The 18,285-nt window shown below is 35.7% G+C and overlaps 2 protein-coding genes across 2 annotated transcripts; both read left to right on the top strand.

Moving 5' to 3' along the window:
• The first annotated feature begins 367 nt into the window (after positions 1-367).
• On the top strand, positions 368-1,655 carry LOC134839605 (inositol-tetrakisphosphate 1-kinase-like). Its single transcript, XM_063855212.1, has one exon. The coding sequence runs from the start codon at positions 620-622 to the stop codon at positions 1,568-1,570; it is 951 nt and encodes a 316-aa protein (XP_063711282.1). The 5' UTR covers positions 368-619; the 3' UTR covers positions 1,571-1,655.
• Positions 1,656-16,264: 14,609 nt separating this feature from the next.
• Positions 16,265-18,074, top strand: LOC134839694 (uncharacterized). The gene is made up of 2 exons (XM_063855316.1): positions 16,265-16,471; positions 17,841-18,074. Exons 1-2 carry the CDS (start codon positions 16,265-16,267, stop codon positions 18,072-18,074), a joined length of 441 nt encoding a protein of 146 aa, XP_063711386.1.
• The last annotated feature ends 211 nt before the right edge of the window (positions 18,075-18,285 follow it).

The raw sequence follows: 18,285 nt of genomic DNA, 5'->3' as shown, positions 1-18,285 counted from the left end.
TTTTAACCTGTTTTTGAAAAACTTGCCTGCCCTTCCTTAAAAAATTTCTGTGCACGCCACTGGTTGCCACATATTAGCTGTATGTAGTTTTCATTTTAGTTGCTTGTTATGTTTTCAATTACTCCTGAAATTTATAATTCAGATAACTTTGACTTCGTGTATTTTTCTTTTTTTTTTATTTTTCTTTTGCTTAAACTAAGCTACTAATCTGTGTAAGTCAAACAAACGAAATTCAATTGGGCAAAAACTCTCCAATTGTGCTTATGGAAAATATTTCCGAAATCTTAGAATGCGGAATTTGACTTGTACCTGATGATTGAGAGATCGAGGAGTGTAGGAAAACTGATGTATTGAATGATTTTAGATCGAGTTGTTTTATACTATTTGATGACTGCGGTGCGTTGAACGTGTGACATCTTACTCACGAAACTCGGTAGATGTCTTGTATTTGACGCTGAAATTATTTAGATGCAATAATATGAAGATTTGATCACTTGGAACGCTATGATTTAGTGTGTCGGTTGATAAAGACCAAGTTATTAGTGAGTGCATCAATTACGAATTTCCTGCATATCTGAAAAAAAAATCATTGCAAGGCGAAGCTGTTGCAGTGCGGAATATGATGGTGGACTGCAATAAGACCATCAGTGTTGGTTTTTGGATTAGCGATGGTAAATGGAAGAGGCTTCAGTTAGATAAAATAGAGGCCAAGCCGACAGAAGTAGATGGCGAAAAAACCACTGTTATACCGATCAAAATAAACAAGCTAACTGATGTGCTCAAGTGTGATATTGTTGTAAGCAAGCGCAAAAACGTAGACAATGATCCGGAAGACATAGTTATATCGAAACAGCTTGAATTGTATCCTAGCATTATCGAGCTAGATGAGCGAAAGGATCAAAAGGTGATTTTCAACCGAAGAGATACTTTTCAAAATTTAAACCTAGTAGCAAGTGATTTAAAGCCTGTTCTAGTTATGCCGTCTTTTACTTTGACAAGCTCGCGTGAACTTGACGAATTACTTGATCTCACTGACGATACTTCGAAGTTTCCTTTTATTTGCAAACCTAACATTTTACGAGGTAATGACTCCGACCATCATATGAAAATCGTTTACAAAAAAGAAGATTTTACTGATTTAAATTTCGAAGAGTACCTGTTTCAGCCAATGGTCAAACACAAAGGACTTTTGAAAGTGTTCGTTATTGGGGAAGTTTTTTACGTAGCCGTGCGTCCGAGTGTAAATAGTTTTATGGACGAGAAGCAGTGCAAAATGTTTGTAACTTCGGAATGGAAGTCACTCAAACCGAATGATATAGATCTCAACATGTATCTTCGCGACTCAGTAAGTGACGAAACAATTCGAAATCTGATGCATGTCATGGCGATTCATTTCAAACTGTCCTTATATGGAGTAGACTTGATTATAGCTGAAGATGACTCACCGTTCATCATTGACGTCAATGTTTTTCCAGGGTACTCTGAAATGATCCAGAATAGAGGCATCGATTATGTCCATGATGCAATTTTATCACTTGCCTTGCAAAAATTTAAATCAATTGGCACTTGATTATTCTAATAAAAGGTGCTGCAGTAAGCAGAATTTTATGAAAAAAAGTTTTATCAATTAAAAATTTTATCAAATAAAAATTCGAGCTCCGTTTTTGCTCTGTCTACTTTGGCAGGATTGTTTTAAGGGAAGGTTGCTTTGCTTGACTGAGTTTTTATTGGCGTTTCTAATTGCCCTAGAAATCAACAGTAATACTTCAATGAACAGTGATTTCATATATCAGTGTTTTCTGGCTCACAATTAGACAAATACAGGTTTCGGTACAGATTATATCCCAAAGTTAAGACTGATAGAACGTCGTTAGGCCAAATTGTTGCCTTTTAAAAGCTCTGAGCGGAATTCTTTTTCAACACAGAAAGATTTTTTTTTCTCAACTACAATGCAGAGAGAATGTCTGTCCGTTCAGAATAGGACATGTACACATCATTTCCATAAATGTTTTCTTGCTCCTCTAACAGACTCCGTACACTTTTCGCTCACTTGTTGTTCAGTTTCGTGATCGGTGTTTGGTCGGAGCGCTTCCTCAATATGATTAACTGCAAGTAACTCCTCAATATCATTAACTGTTTCAGCCGGGCTGTGGTTTTCCTTCCGCGATGGGGAAAGTTTTCCTTCCACGGAGCGTTTTCCACCTCAAACATTTGAAAGGAAGTGACTATTGCCGATCGCAGGTTCCGAAATTTTTTTTAGCACCAGTTACTTCTTCGTAGACGTTGTTCGGCTATTGCTTTGAAGCATTGCCTAATTATGTGGAAACTTGGAAAATTTTTTTGGTATGATTTGACTATCAGTTGATTGCTTGCTTTCTGTAGTTTTTTGTGTTGTTTTCTGTTCTGAGCGCTTCTAGTGGAGTTGAATTGATTTGACCCGTTATGGTTATTAATGCTGGTTGCTCAGGTAGGGGTCCATTACATTGTTCTGAGTTTTTTATTGTTCTTTTTTTTAGAATCATTTTGTTTAATTTCCAATTTTTGCAATTAATTTTTTTTAATTTAATTTTTTTTGGAATCATTTTGTTTAATTTCCAATTTTTGCAATTAATTTTTTTTAATTTAATTTTTTTTAGAATCATTTTGTTTAATTTCCAATTTTTGCAATTAATTGCTCCCAACAATTTGGGTTGATTTCGTTTTTTTTTGTTGCTTAAATTGCTCAAATGGAATTCAAGGTACAATTTTCTGTCGAGAGTGCTGCTTAGGAACTTAGGTGTCAGATTAAAGAGCCACTCGGTCTGTCGCTGTACCTATCAAACTGCACAATTAGTGGAGTTGTTAATGTCACGAAAAATCTACAACCTAAACATTCGGGATTTAAGAAATAAGATACAAAATGATACAAGACTGCTCGTATCAGGGCGAAGCCCTGAATGTCCCGACTGCCTTTTAAGGTTTATGGAGCAGTAATAACATAAAAAATTTCAATGAAATAAAACAAAATGAAAAAAAAAAAATTCTAAAATTTGAAATTTTTTATGAAAACTATCCCCCCACACGCCATTTAAAGTATAAAAGTATAGATTTCGCTCCTTATAACAAACCAATTATGGCAAATAAGCTTCTTTTAACCAATTTGGAACGATTTCTTAGACGGATTAACTCTACGCTTACGCGTTCATAGCGCGAAATATATCGCGCGTTAATTGTCTCAAATTGGCCAAAATGGCAATGTTTAAACCCCCATAACTTTACGAAAAATAATCACAGGAGAAATATCTTCTCAAATTTGAGCTCAGAAAACAATGCCTTTCGAATGATATTTACAAAATCCGCAAAAAGTGGCTAGCTAAAAAGTCGAAATTTGTCTGAAGAAAAAAAACCGACCCCGAGCGCAAATATTCCGTTACTTTCGTTACGAAAGTCGGAACAAAAAGACTGCTCGTATCAGGGCGGGGCCCTGATTTTTCCGACTGCCTTTTAAGGTCTATGGAGCAGTAACAACTTGAAAAATTAAACAAAAAAAATATAATAATTTTTTTAAATTTAAGATTTTTGCGAAAGCCAACCCCCACATGCCATATAAAAGACAAAGTGATAGATTTCGCCCCTAGCAACACATCAATTATGGCAAATAGGCTTCTTTCAACCAATTTGGAAAGATTTCTCAGACGGATTAAAACTCCGCTTACGCGTTAATAGCGCGAAATATATCGCGCGTTAATTGTCCCTAATTGGTCAAAATGGCAACCTTTAAAACCCCATAACTTAACGAAAAATGATCACAGGTGAAATATCTTTTCAAATTTTAGCTCAGGACAACAATACTTTTTGAATGATATTTAAAAATCCGCCAAAAGTGCCTAGCTAAAAAGTCGAAATTTGTCTGAAGAAAAAAACCCACCCCGAGCACAAATATTCCGTTACTTTCGTATCGAAAGTCGGAACAATAAGACAATTGTTTTTGTAGAAGAGCGTTTACGTACTTGCGCCTTACCGGACATGACTATCAAGTAGGCCTATATAAATTTGAAACATTGCTGAATGCCAATAAATTGATCTTTAATTGTGTTAAGATAACCTTAATTATTTTAAGTAAATGAAAAAGTGCTTTTAAAACTTGCAAATATTTAGGAGTAATTTTGGACAAAGTTTGGTCTTTTTTTAATCATACCGAAATCATTAAAATGGTAGAGCATCTCTCATTTTGAGATACTCCCGAATGTTTTCCTTCTAAAATCACACTTAATTAAATAAAAGTTTGATTCGTTTAACAGGAAGCGTTTTGATTTTTGTGAAGTTCAAATAGCAATTGTTAATTTAAGTGTTTCGACCTTTGAAATTGTTGAGGTACTTTGTATTACTTACACTGTCTGCAGAGAAATCCTCATCGACAATCCTTACGACTTGGAGTAAAGAGGTGAATTCTGACCCACAGCTTTTAATTAGTGTGTCAAAACATCCCCATGAAGACCAAGCCAAAACTTTTAGGGGTCACATTTGATAGCATACTCATTTTCTCACAACACATGTGGGAAACATCCTTAAAATGCTATCTGGTACTAATTGGGTTTGCTCAAAAGAAACACTGAGTCTCACTTAATAGGCCGTTGGGAGAAGTGTGCTTAACTACGGAGAACCAATATGGACTCCAGTCATTAGTAACACAAATTAGAATAATCTCCAGGTGAAGCAAAACATTGCTCTCAGAGCAATCACTGGAATCGTGAAAATGGCTGATACCAAAGATCTACATGACGAAACAGAAATGCTTGAAGTAAATCCTCGCAATGAGATATTATCAAAGCAGTTTCTTGTTGGCAGTCACCGTCCACATAGACAACAAAACTTACGAGGGAGTCCAGACAGATCCCCCAACAATCTAAAATCGCTTTGGCGATGAAATTGACTTGTTTCTGGATGAAAACATAGAAATTAACATGGCTGAATACTAAAAAGCACTGAAATATATTCACCGGATTGATATGTCAAGATATATCCATTGCAACTACATCAAAGTCACTGGATCCCTCCAACAAAAATTAATGAAGATGAACTCAAACTATCACGAGCCACAAAACTCATTCTATCTTAACTGCGTTTCGTGTATAGTACATGTCTAAACTCCTACATGAGCACAATAGATCCTCAAAGACAATTTGATACCCTCTATCGAAACTGTGCCTCACGATACTGAACATGTGAACAGACATCACAATTGATTTTTAATGTGAAAACCCCATCAAAACCGCTGCGTTCTTAAACCTCAGCTAACAGCATGGCATATGATGACCAGGTCACCTCACGGAATGAGGTTCTTCACATCGTGCGGAAAACAACCAATTTACAACCGCATGCACCAGCAAGTTATCGCCCCGGACAACTAGTGAAGACTCTGGCACAAGAGACGAACCCAAAACTGGAATTGGGGGTTTGCCGTCCTACCCAGGATGAGCCGAAACCAAAAAACCAACCTCTGTTTCAACTAAACCAAAGTACTGAAAAAAAGCTATTGACAACAAAAGAAGCAATGCCGAACAAATTGGGAGCACGAAAAAGAAGCAAGCAATCGAACCGGTGGTTCAAATCAGGTACCGCAAATAATGTTCGAAATCTATTGAGGGATTAATCATAATAAAGCCCTATCTGTCGCATTTCGAACAACAATAAAAAAGATTCAAAACATTGTACCAGTATCGAGAAAAACAGGTTGAAAATAGAGTCTAAATTCGAGCAAATAAAGCAAGCGAGCAGGCTTACAACAGAACTTCGTATAAGCTTATTTTCAGCCACGATTTAGTTTTACTCGACTATAGAAAGTTTCTGGATTTTTTTTGCCATATTGGGAGTCAACAATTTTTGAAATAATTTTTGCATTATTTAATGATTTGTTTTGTTTTTCTTAAGTGTTGTCCAATTTCCCTTTTTAACTCTGACTGCCATTCTTTTATCACTTCACACAGAAAAAAAATTGTTTAAAAGAATTTTTTTTGTGTGTTTTCTTACGACTATGTTCGGAACATTATGTGCTACTTGCTCAGTCACCGCTGTCCTTGTTCATTTTTTGTTCTGTGTAGATAGAAAAAGCGCTATCAAATAACAGCCTGTCAGAATATTGAAGACTATCAAAATACACATTTTGTGGACATATGGACAATTTACAGAGGGACCTTTTTGTATATTTTTTTCCTTGCGAAACATCTGATTGTTCGGACTAAGTCCGTCTTTTGATGAAGTTATGTCGTTCTTTCTTTTATGTCGATATTTTTTCAGAGCTGTGTCTGCATCATATGATAAGATGCCGGACACCAGGCCGGCGGGATTTCAAGCGGAATTGTAAAATTAGGGGAAAAAAGCCGAAATTTTGATTGAATTGAATTTTAGTTCAAATTGATTTTAACACTAATTGTTTTAAACAAAGGAAAAAAGGGCTCTAACTACCATGTCCGTTTAACTTACGTTATATATTATCCTAACAATACTTACAAATATTTAGATGTAATTTTGAACAAAATTTATTCTTTCTAACCATATCGATATCTCTCGTTTTTGAGATTACTCCCGAATTTTTCTTCGTTCTAAAATCAAATTTAATTAAATAAAGTTCAAATTCGTGCAGCCGAACAAAAAATTTTGTGCGAAGGTCATATAGCAACTGTTAGTTCATTTTTTCATTTTTCCGACCATTGAAAATGGGGCGCAACTTTGTATTCGGATGTTTTCGTTTTTTTTCCTCGCTAAATCAGGTACCACAAATAAACATCGCCGTGTATCGAGTGGTTTATTTTTCGAAAGCCTTCTCAGTCGCAATCGGAACGAATTTTTAAAATTTACAAAAAATGGTACCACTTGAAAAAAAAACATGTTTAAATTTTTTTTTCAGTCTAAATTCGAGCGAATAAAGCGAGTGAGGAGGACTCAATAACTTATATATGCTTAATATAAGCCGTGAAAAGTTAGTTTTACTTGTTTCAGGTAAATTTTTGAAGTTTTTTCATTTTGAGAGTCAGAAATTTTAAAGATATTTGCAAATAATATTTTTTGGCTTTTTTAATGATTTTGTTTTTTTTTACTCATTCTGCTACAAAATGAGTTTTCCAATTTCCTTTTTTTACTCTGATTGCCAATTATGCGTGAGTTTTAGTCTTTTGTTCAGATCCTTTTTATCACACCTTTCAGAAACAAAAAGAAACATATTTGGAAAAAACAGTTTTTTGTGTTCTTACGTCTATGGACGGAACATTTTTTGCTACTTGCTCAGTAACCGGCTATCCTTGCTCAATTTTCTTTTTATATAGACTGATAAAGGCGTTGTCAAACAATAGATTCCAAGCAAATTACAGACTCTCAAAGTAAACATTTCATGCATGGCGAGAGGGAGATTTTTAGAAGAAAAAATTGAAAATTTTGTCGTCTTTTTTGTCATGAGTGAGATCGATCAAGACCTTATTTTGGCAAATTTTTTTGCAACAGCCAAACTTTGGAAAAGCCAGCCAATAAGTCTCGGTTTTTTGCACTTTCAGATTGTGCTCCACCTCCTCTCAAGTTAGCTGTTTGACCGTGCTTGAAAAAAATGTTTCCCGATAGCCGAAAATTTGTTTGCTCTCGGAAAGTCGAAATTATTTTGCTCTCGGATATCCGAAAAAAAATTGTTCTTGGCTAGTCAAAAAAAAATTGCGCATCAGTTTAGTGGCGCTTTTATTGCTACCTAAATATATGAAAGCAAACCTATTATCCGAAAAACAATTATTAGTCTATTAGATTTATGGTTACCATAGTTTTGAAAATTATAACGGCGAATACAGTGGTCCATTTTTTTGCCTATTTTGTCATGTTTAATTTTGCTGCTAATTCCAACGTCATCTTTTTGTAGAAATCATGGGGTTTCTGTTGTTGATACCTTTGTCAGAGCTGTGTCTTCATCAGATATCAAGGTACGGGAAATCAGGCCGGCGAGACTTCCAGCCGAATCGTAGCTTTTTGGCTTTTTCCTACACAAGCCACAAAATTTAACAAAAAAGTTACAAGATTAACAAAATTTTGTTACAAGATTAAAAAAAACTTTTAAAAAATGTTAGGTTTTTTCTTGTGTGTAATTCATGCATTTCGAAAAACCGGCTTATGTAATTAAAGGCAACAAACAATACTAATGATAAAGAATCATTTCACTTTTTCCAACCTAATTCGAAACTTGAATCTAGGTTTTTGGCAGACCGATCTTTTACCAGACTCAAAACAATTAAAGTCAGAACCCTCACTTCGCATGCAACATTGGCTCAAATCAACCATTTGCCCCGCTGCTTACATATGACACGAGTGGTATTTGCGCGTGAATCAATTTTGGGGCACTTATTTAGTCTCTTGTTCCAACTTTACAAGAAGTGCGGATTATTTATGCTCGGGGTGGTTTTTTATTCAGTTAAACTTCGGTTATCGCAATCATAGTTTTTCTTATAAAAATTTTACTATCCATTGAAGAAATCAAATCAACCACCTGACTGCAAATGGAAAAAGAAATTTTTAGCTGCGATCAGTTTTTGTAAATTTTTGTGGATTTGAAAGTTCCAATTTGGCCGTGCTCTGGTATAATTTTTGTGCGCTGTAAATTTTTTTTATTCTGAAAGCGCTATGCGGTTTTGATTGTGGAGTTATCCCGCTCTACGAAACCGTTCCAAATTGAATGTTGGCAAGATGATCAATTGCATTATTTTGCTACCACTCAAGTTTTCACACTTTATGTTTGATGGTCACTTAATTTTTTTTTAAATGTATTTTCTTTATCATCAACTATTCGATATCGATTAAGGGCCAGTCAAATCATTCAGGGATTTGTCCTGATAAACGAGCAGTGTTGTTCTTGTTTTGAAATTAATTGAGTTTTTTTTTTGACAGACTGTAGGTTAATTGTCCTAATTAGGGAAGCTCGACTCAAGACGAAACGCCTTTTTACGCCTGTCAATCAATCGTGTGTCAATTGTTTTATTTCGTTCTGCTAAAAGAATCAGTTTATGCTGAAAGGTTGGTCTGCTTAAAAACTGGGTCCCTCGCAAGCTTCCGTGTTCAGTTTGTGCGTGTAATATTAGTGTTTCTATTTGACCAAATAGCATAGACTATTAATTTACATTGGCGTCCCGTTTGGTTCTTTGAACTATATTGCCACTGCCGCCTGCTTAACAACTAACTAATGGGCAGAGACTTACGTTTTGAGGGAATTCTTCTTCGATGTTACAGAAGTGCAATAATTGTGGAAAATAAAAACAATTATTGTTGTTTTTGACCTTAAACTTTCTTTTGAAAGCGTGCGCTCGTTCTTCTTTTTGGCTTTGCTCTGTTCAAACAAATAGAAAAGTTGTTTCAGCCGATGGATTAGGTTTTTAGTTATCAGTACCTCTGGATGCGTTCACTAAACCAATGTATCAGTAATTTACCGGATCATTTATCGAATCAATAATTTGTTGCCTTTTCAAGACTTACAGAAATTGCCCTTATTGAGCTCTAATAAAAAAATGGCATTTAGCAGGATAAATATGTTGAGATAGGGACCAGTTTTGAGTTTATGTAAGTGCTATCAATTTGTTTGAGATAGGAACCAGTTTTGAGTTTATGTAAGTGCTATCAATTTGTTCCTTCTGTCTGGGGACCTGCTGTCGTGACCTTGCGATCTCTAATGTCCGATGTGATCTGAAATAAGACAATGCAATAAGCTTTCGATTTGATGCCTAACAGTTGCCTACAATTAAACTTAACAAACTAACCTTTTTACGACAGTATACATTTACGAACTTCAACAATGTGTTTTACTTAATTTAAGTTCATTTTTTCAATTTGAGATAGTAATACCGTTTTTTTAACGAAAATGCAATAATTGTGGAAGCTTAGATAAGCTGATTTGGTCCGACTATTTTCGGTTAATTGTTGCGTCGATATTTTAACCTACCATCTACATTTTATCAGAGGGTTGTCTTGGTATAAACAATTGCGAATTTCACTTTGCTGAGCTAGGATGAAGAAAGTTATTTTGTTCTTTTTTTTCAGTTCAAAATTTTGTTTTTAGTTTGAACTAGGATTTTTTTACAAATTCAATTCATGTGATTAAACAATGGAATGGTGATTGATTGTAAATTTTCAATTTAATGATTCGGTCCGCTCGTTTTCTGTCTGTTCAATATATCGAAATACTGACCTACCACCTGCATTTCTTCAGAGGGTTATATAATATAGCCTTGTGATATCATAGGCAATTTAGCTCACAATAAAAGCTTCCTTTTCGAACACTATTTCTTTCGTTTCGCAATTGGTTTCGTGCATTTTTTAAGCAATCGCCCCATTTTTGCCTGGGAGAAGTTTGCTTGGTTGATCCTACAAACCAATTGCGAAATGACTAACTTTTCTGTTAGAAAAATTTAGCTATCATCGTAAGCTATATTGCCTGTGAAATACCGATGCCCTATTATATATCAAGAACTCAATCGGTACTTCACAATAGTCAACTTTTTTAGCATAAAGCTATTATAGAGTTTAAAAAATGACCAACTCAGCTACATATTAAGCCAGCGTTTTTTCCTAATTAAACAAAAATGGGCTATTGCGTACGTTAAGGTGCTGTGTAGGTATTATTTTTGTTATTTAAGTACAAGGCTAGGGCACCAATCCTGTAAACTTGCTTTCCACGAAGCAATGAGCGTCCAAACAAAAAAGTGAGGGAAAGTTCGTTTTTTTCTTCATTTATTCTCGATACTCAGTAAAAAGTAAAAAAATTCACTCGGGCATTTATTGCTCGCTATTTACCTATGAACCACCTGCTCACGTTTGATAGCGCATCTGTTGTTCTATGCTTTTTTTTTGAAATGTTTCTTGACAATAATTGTTTTTCCACTGGACAATATTTGAATTATTGAGTATAGGCCAAGCGTATTTTATTTGAGTGAGGTAAAAACTACAATTTTATTGCAATCATTTATTCCCGAAACCTGCGCTGCAATCTTGCAATGTAATGTGAACAATGTAATTTTTTGTTCCGAGTTTCGAAGAAAGTGAGGAATATATATGCTAGTTGTGTTTTTTTTATTCAGACCATTTTTACAAAACTCTGATCACTCGAAGGATCTCTTGATCTGCATGGGGCCTGCCGAGTGTGCACATCACTCTAGTAACATGCCATGAGTATTTCAAAAATTGCTTGTTTTATTATCTCGCGCTACTAATTGTTCCAAATTGAATTGAGGTAGCTAATATGTTTTTTTATTATTAACTCCACACACGACTCAAATTGCAACATTAATTTTTGATATTATCAGCCATAAGTTCATAGTTTTGCCAATATTTAGTTTTCCAAAAACTATCCGAGACCAATTAAATTGCAGTCGGAACATTCAGGGCTTTGACCTGATTCGAGCAGTCTTGTTCGGTTTTGAAGCTTATGATGTCGGCTAAAACTGCAAATTCTACGTGTGTTGTTTTGAAAGTAAGTAGTTTTTTGAGGGGCTGCGGCGGAATCAAATTCGAGACAAAAGTAACGTGATTTCTTTGTTCAGATGCAGTTTTGTGCGATGACGTACTTAAGTTAATAAATGCTTAGTTAATTTATATATATGAGATCCAGTAAAAAGAGCTGGTGCTTTTAAATCATACATGTATATATAGTTTTTTTTCTAAAACTTAATACTTAATTCTAATGTTTGAGAAACCAGCCTGGATTGCAGTGATCGTATATGACGATTTTTAACTTGTGATATCTATAGTTTATCATTCTCGAAAAAAACATACAAATATAACTTAACATAAGCACAGAAGTAAGGTATTACAGAAGTAAATTTGAAGATTAACTTCACTCATTGGTAAAAAGCTGTTGGCAATATTGGCACAGCGCTTTCGAGACGAGACTTTACTCAACTCAACGCGGCTTTGTGTCTGAAAACATTTTTTTCGAATTGCGCTGCGCTGTATTTTTTTTCGAATTGCGCTGCGCTGTATCTTTTTTCTTTAGATTGTTCAAATCTGTTGATGAATTTTATCAGATTGAAGTTTTTTGACTAAAAAAAGTCTGGGTTGAATAAGTACTATCCTCAATTATTGTTGTGAAAACTTATTGCCGCCAAAAATTTTCGCAGTGAAAGATTTTTTAGTTGGCATCTTTTTTTGGTGAATGGCTATTACTTTAGTCCAATTTCTCAAGCAAAAATTGTTAAATTGTTTTTTTTTGTAAGTTTCTGCCTCTAGTTAACAAATTATTAATCTTTTAACTTATGTTAGAATTGTGAGGGGGTTTGGCATGATTTTGATCGACAGTCGCAGCAATAGGTCTAATCGCAACTTCCCTGGCGCTGGCCGCATCCTTTCGCTTGACTTGTTAATTTTTACTCTGTTGATTTTTGTATAACTCAGAGATTTTTTCAGGTTAGTTTTGACCTGCAAATGAGGCGAAGAGGTCCTGAAGTCGGAGGAGATTTTATAGATGGCGGCGGAGAATAAGAAAAGGGTGGAAACGATGAAGTTGATTTGTCCAGGTGATTACTCGGTTGAAGATGGCTCAGAAAAGACTTTGTATGATGTCAGCGTAGCCTTAAAACCACCCGAATGGAACAGCATGGATGAAAGTTGCAAAGAGATGTGGGAAGAAAGATTCAGCCCATTTTTCGATTCTGATCAAAGTCGTAAAGATTATTTGAATCAGAAAGTGATTTGGATTGATAAAAAGTAGGATCAGCCTGGGATCAACTTCTGTGGTGGAGATATGTCCGGCCTAGTGGTAGAGGTCGACACGCTCACCGAACTTTAAGCGCTCTGTATTTCAATTCAATGGCGCTGATTTCTTTACTTCTTACTTGGTTATTATCTCGGCGGTTAAAACTTATCCTTTCACATATCCGTTGCAACATATCAATTATCTATTAGCAGCATTTTATTGGCTGGTGTGGTTTATTTTTTCGATTTCAGTATTCTTTCCCGTAGGTTGAACGTGGAACATTAATTAGCATGAAATGAAGAAAATGATGCATGTAGTTCTTAATCAAGTGGTTTACCGGTAAACACTTGGACAGCTTTTATTGTCTTTCTTCCTTTATGGCATACAGCCTGAACCAGATGATGAATGATGACTGGTTGTTTTTTATTAGTTATTTATTAATATTACTTATATTACTTTCTTCTGCCGACTTCGTTACCAATGTGCACCTAAAAACTTTTCCCTGTATACAAGGGTTAGTTTTACTGAAGACTGCGAAGGATTTGCTCCTCTCGCCAAGAGTTTTCGTGGACTAGGGAGTGATTAATCCTCTCCATTCGTCCATCATAGCCGGATCTATCCCAGTATTTACCTTATACTCGGTACAATTCACAATCCGTGCTTATTCGTTTATGTTTTTATGCACATATGCATATAACACAGTTAGCTCGTACGATTTCTGCGAATCGCGCTAAAGCTATTGAAATCTTCGGAAGATTTCAAAAAGAGTGGATGATACGCATTCTTCCGTTGAATCGGCGTAAATGTCTTGTCTTAACATATATTCGGCTTATATGACAATGGAGCTTTAGTCTGTCTGAAAATGACATTAAAAAGCCAATGGAAAATGATGATGAAATTACGGAAAAGTTCTTGGGCTGATAGGAATAATATGAATTAAACGTCTGTGAAGCAATACTTCAACGGGTTACCAATGTGGCTGCTGGCCTAAAGCGCCTTGACGTGCCGCCTTCACATGTCTTTGACTCAGGAGACTGCACCTGTCTGCAAATGGTACAACTTCAACCTCCCATCAACAGGGAGATCTGATTGCTTACTGTTGACCTGAACTTCGAAAAGTTTATCTATCGCAGTTATGAATTATGTTTTTCATTCATCTATTTCAACTTATTTGCGAACTAAAATGGTAAGTAGCCCATAGCTACTCCCAAAAGTCCAGAAGTTAATAGGATGTCTCTAATAGAATATTGGCTTTCGGATATTTTATTAATTTTTATCAAATTTGATATAAAAAATTCCGTCTGGAGAAAAACCACCCGATCATAAATATTCTGTCATTTTATTGGAAAATAGTCGGAACAACAAGTGTATATACAACGACTAGAGGAAAGTGTTACATATAATACTAAATCTGTAAGTATTTTCCTAGATCTGTACTCTGGTTTATCTCAACTCCGCTTTTCGTTTAAAATTCAGGGTGAAAAAAGCGCGACCCAAATTCATGAGAAAAATTTTTTCAAAAAGTTTTTGATCCAATTTTTGAACATTGGTGCAAAATTGACGTCCTGGACTGTAGATGCAAATTCATTGAAACCATGGATGTGTAACCAAATGTTGGTGCTATTTACACAAGCAAAGCTTGTGTTAAAGTATGAACTCTCTTTTTTTTCCAACCTAAGTCGCAAATTTTATTGCGACAAAACGTGTTCATTTCGATCAATAACCAGCTATTAAGTACAGCCAATGCTAATATTAACACAGACTATTATATTACAAATAGCACTTTAGCTTCAAGGCATCATGGATCTGTAGCGTAGAGGTAGGGAGAGACCAGCAGCAAATGAAAAGGGTTCGAACCTGGACAGGGTCGGATGTTTTTAATGAACTTTTTCATATACTAGCTAAAATGCGTCCGCTCTGTAAATTGAGGCATGTTAGTTGGTAAACTTCTTTTTTTTTCAAATTGACTTGTTTTGCTCTTGCGTCATAATTGGCTTGCATCACTTAGTAATTATGTAGACTCATAATTGGCGTCCGTAACTTAAGAATTTTTGTTGACTCAAAGCTTTACTCGTTCAGTTTTTCCCAGTAGCGTTATCGGTCATACTTTTGCTTGTGTATGCGAAGTGCAACTTCGCCTATCTGTAAATTTTCCATTCCATTGTCCATTAGAGAAGAAGCAACAACGGAAAGCCACTAATGTTGCTATATTGTTCTGCTTCTACAATCTCTGTAGATTATAAAATTCTATAAAAATGCCGAAATGCAAAATGTAATGTGTTTTAAACTAACTTCATAGAAGTTATCATTTGCTGGTGCTTTATGTAGTTTGAAATCAAATGTCAATGGCTCAGATTTCTCAAATACTTCAGCCAGTGTTCTAAATGTATGTACGTACATACAACTGTACCTACTGTACATACTACATATACATAGACAGACATACGCCCGCACGCATAGTGCAATAGATTCATTCTCTGGTGCTAACGAAGTTGTGATGAAATAGAAGATACTATGTATATATTTTGGTATATCATCTGCACGCAGCCAATCTGATCGGCCAAAACAGATAATGTGGCAATTTAACCTTTAAATGACCAAAAAGCGTAAAACTTGATTTATTCAGTTTGGGAGAATGGATTTTTTTGGAAATAGTCAATTTTGAATAGAAAATAATAGACATGGAATTTTGCCCCGACTGGTCTGTGCTTACTTGATCGTAAGCTATTAGAGCTAAGCTGCCTTTATTTTTTGGTCCTGAAACGAACTACCATGAGCTGATTTTGTTGTAATTAAACTATTTTGAATCAGCTCAGCGTATTTTAGATCAGCGTAATTTAGGAGCAATTTATTTATTTTTTTATTGTTCCGATCACTCCATCTAAGTTCTCTTTCGCTAGCTAAAAAATAAAAACGCAATTTTTTTTTACTATTTGTTATAAAAAAAAGTGATCGGAACATTCGGTGGTACTTGCACTGGAGCCGGCTATCCTTCTATCGTTAATAATTTATTTGATGATAATTGTTTTTATATTCCATCAAAGAAGTAACATGAAAAATTCAGATATATTTGTATTGCTTTTTGTAACTCGAAAGTAGGCATAAATCGTAAGTAAAAATTCATGGGTAAGTAAATTTATGGGAGGGGTGGATGGTCCCTCAGGACCATCCAATACAAAGATATGGTGCAAGTTTTTCAAGTTGATGATGAATAACCGACCATTTTCATGCTAGGCTAACATCAATTTTGTGATTGTCGCAAAATAAGCGTTGATTCCTTTCTTTTGAAACCCCACTTCGCGTCATCAGCAATGAACAAACAGATTTGATTGCAGGCAAAATGTTATAGATGTTTGTAATTTATAGGTTCTTGGAAGAGTAGTGAAAATATGAATGCAAATTGTATCTTACCGGCCTATGTTCTGTTCAGCTAACTATTCGTGCCTCGTTGAAACTTTCATTATTTCACGTGTCTTTATCTTTTCAGATTTGTGTGTTTTTGCAGTATTTGAGTTGGCTGATCAATTTTTGATGTGTATGACTGAAAAATCCGACTAGTGTTGCAAGAGTGTAGACATGGCAGGAGTCTTGTTTGAAGACATCTTCGACGTCAAGGACATCAACCCGGAGGGCGCCAAATTCGACCGGGTGTCCCGACTGCACTGCGACTCGGAGAGCTTCAAGATGGAACTGATTTTGGACGTCAACTCCCAGATCTATCCGGTGGATCTAGGAGACAAGTTCAGACTGTCCCTGGTCACTACATTGCGCGAGGATGGAGGGGTAAATTGATATTACGATTCTTGATCGACAGATTTGATTAATTCAATACACGGTTGGGTTTACTGCTTTAAATAAGCTATACACTAATGGACAAAATTAAACGCAAATTTAGGTTTTTACTTTCTAAATAGCCTAACTTTAAGGACCATTTGGGACTATATTTACTTCCTAATTTCCCAAAATTTCTACATCGACCGACCGACAGCAAATGGCCTGAACTTTCCTCTCTGGAAGTCTCAGTTTTTAATTTGAAGCACTTATCAGTTTTATCCGGGTCTGAAAACGCCAGGTTTCATCATCTGCAACAAGTTTTTCAAAACAAGTGAAATTGTAGAGTTTTGTTAAGTTGTCACTCTGATTAATTGAACTTATCGCTGAGAATGTTTCACGTTGCATGAACAACTTTTTTACTCCGCTAATACGAAGAAGAGTTCACATCGATGCAAAACTTGGTACAGATGAGAATATCTGGCATTTTCAGACCCTGAATACGTTAATAAGTTGAAATTAATTATTGATAGTTTCATAGAGTATTTCTGCCTCGTTTCGGTTCTGAGGTAGATCGGTTTCGGGTAGCTGACCGATTGACAACATTTCATTTCATACGTAAGTTAGCCGTAATTATCGGAAATTAAAAGTCATCAAAGAATAATGAACTGCCATAAATTTCGGTATTTAAAAGCAGAATTCAATGTCATAAAATACGCAAAATGAAAACATTAAAAAGTCAACTTTAAAAGTGGCGCCTGAACAACTTGTGAACTTGATTTCGATCTTTCATTTTTCAACTTTTTTCACACACTGCTCTTCGTTTACCAGAAAACTCATTAGTTACGGCCTTGGTTTTTCTCGCTATGAATTCTAGCGAGAATTGCCTCGCCCCCCAACAGAAAGAGAAGAGGTGAGAGCTCCAAGGTTAGCCGGGTCAGCTCTCAAATCCAGTAACTGCTCCTGTCCGGGTCGGTGGACCATATTTCTGCCTCGTTTCGGTTTTGAGGTAGACCGGTTTCGGGTAGCTGGCTGATTGACAACATTTCATTTCATACGTAAATTAACCGTAATTATCGGAAATTACAAGTCATCAAAGAATAACGAACTGCCATAAATTTCGGTATTTAAAAGCAGAATTCAATGTCATAAAATACGCAAAATGAAAACATTAAAAAATCAATTTCAAAAGTCGCCTGAACAACTTGTGATTTTGATTTCGATCTTTCATTTTTCAACTTTTTTCACACACTGTTCTTCGTTCACAAGAAAGTTCACAAGATGGAGGGGTAAATTGATATTACGATTCTTGATCGACAGATTTGCAGTATTTGAGTTGGCTGATCAATTTTTGATGTGTATGACTGAAAAATCCGACTAGTGTTGCAAGAGTGTAGACATGGCAGGAGTCTTGTTTGAAGACATCTTCGACGTCAAGGACATCAACCCGGAGGGCGCCAAATTCGACCGGGTGTCCCGACTGCACTGCGACTCGGAGAGCTTCAAGATGGAACTGATTTTGGACGTCAACTCCCAGATCTATCCGGTGGATCTAGGAGACAAGTTCAGACTGTCCCTGGTCACTACATTGCGCGAGGATGGAGGGGTAAATTGATATTACGATTCTCGATCGACAGATTTGATTAATTCAATACACGGTTGGGTTTACTGCTTTAAATAAGCTATACACTAATGGACAAAATTAAACGCAAATTTAGGTTTTTACTTTCTAAATAGCCTAACTTTAAGGACCATTTGGGACTATATTTACTTCCTAATTTCCCAAAATTTCTACATCGACCGACCGACAGCAAATGGCCTGAACT

The sequence above is a fragment of the Symsagittifera roscoffensis genome, chromosome 2, assembly GCF_963678635.1.
Source record: "Symsagittifera roscoffensis chromosome 2, txSymRosc1.1, whole genome shotgun sequence".
NCBI lineage: Eukaryota > Metazoa > Xenacoelomorpha > Acoela > Convolutidae > Symsagittifera > Symsagittifera roscoffensis.
Note: the sequence above shows the minus strand (reverse complement) of the source record. Positions and strands in the feature narration are given on the sequence as shown.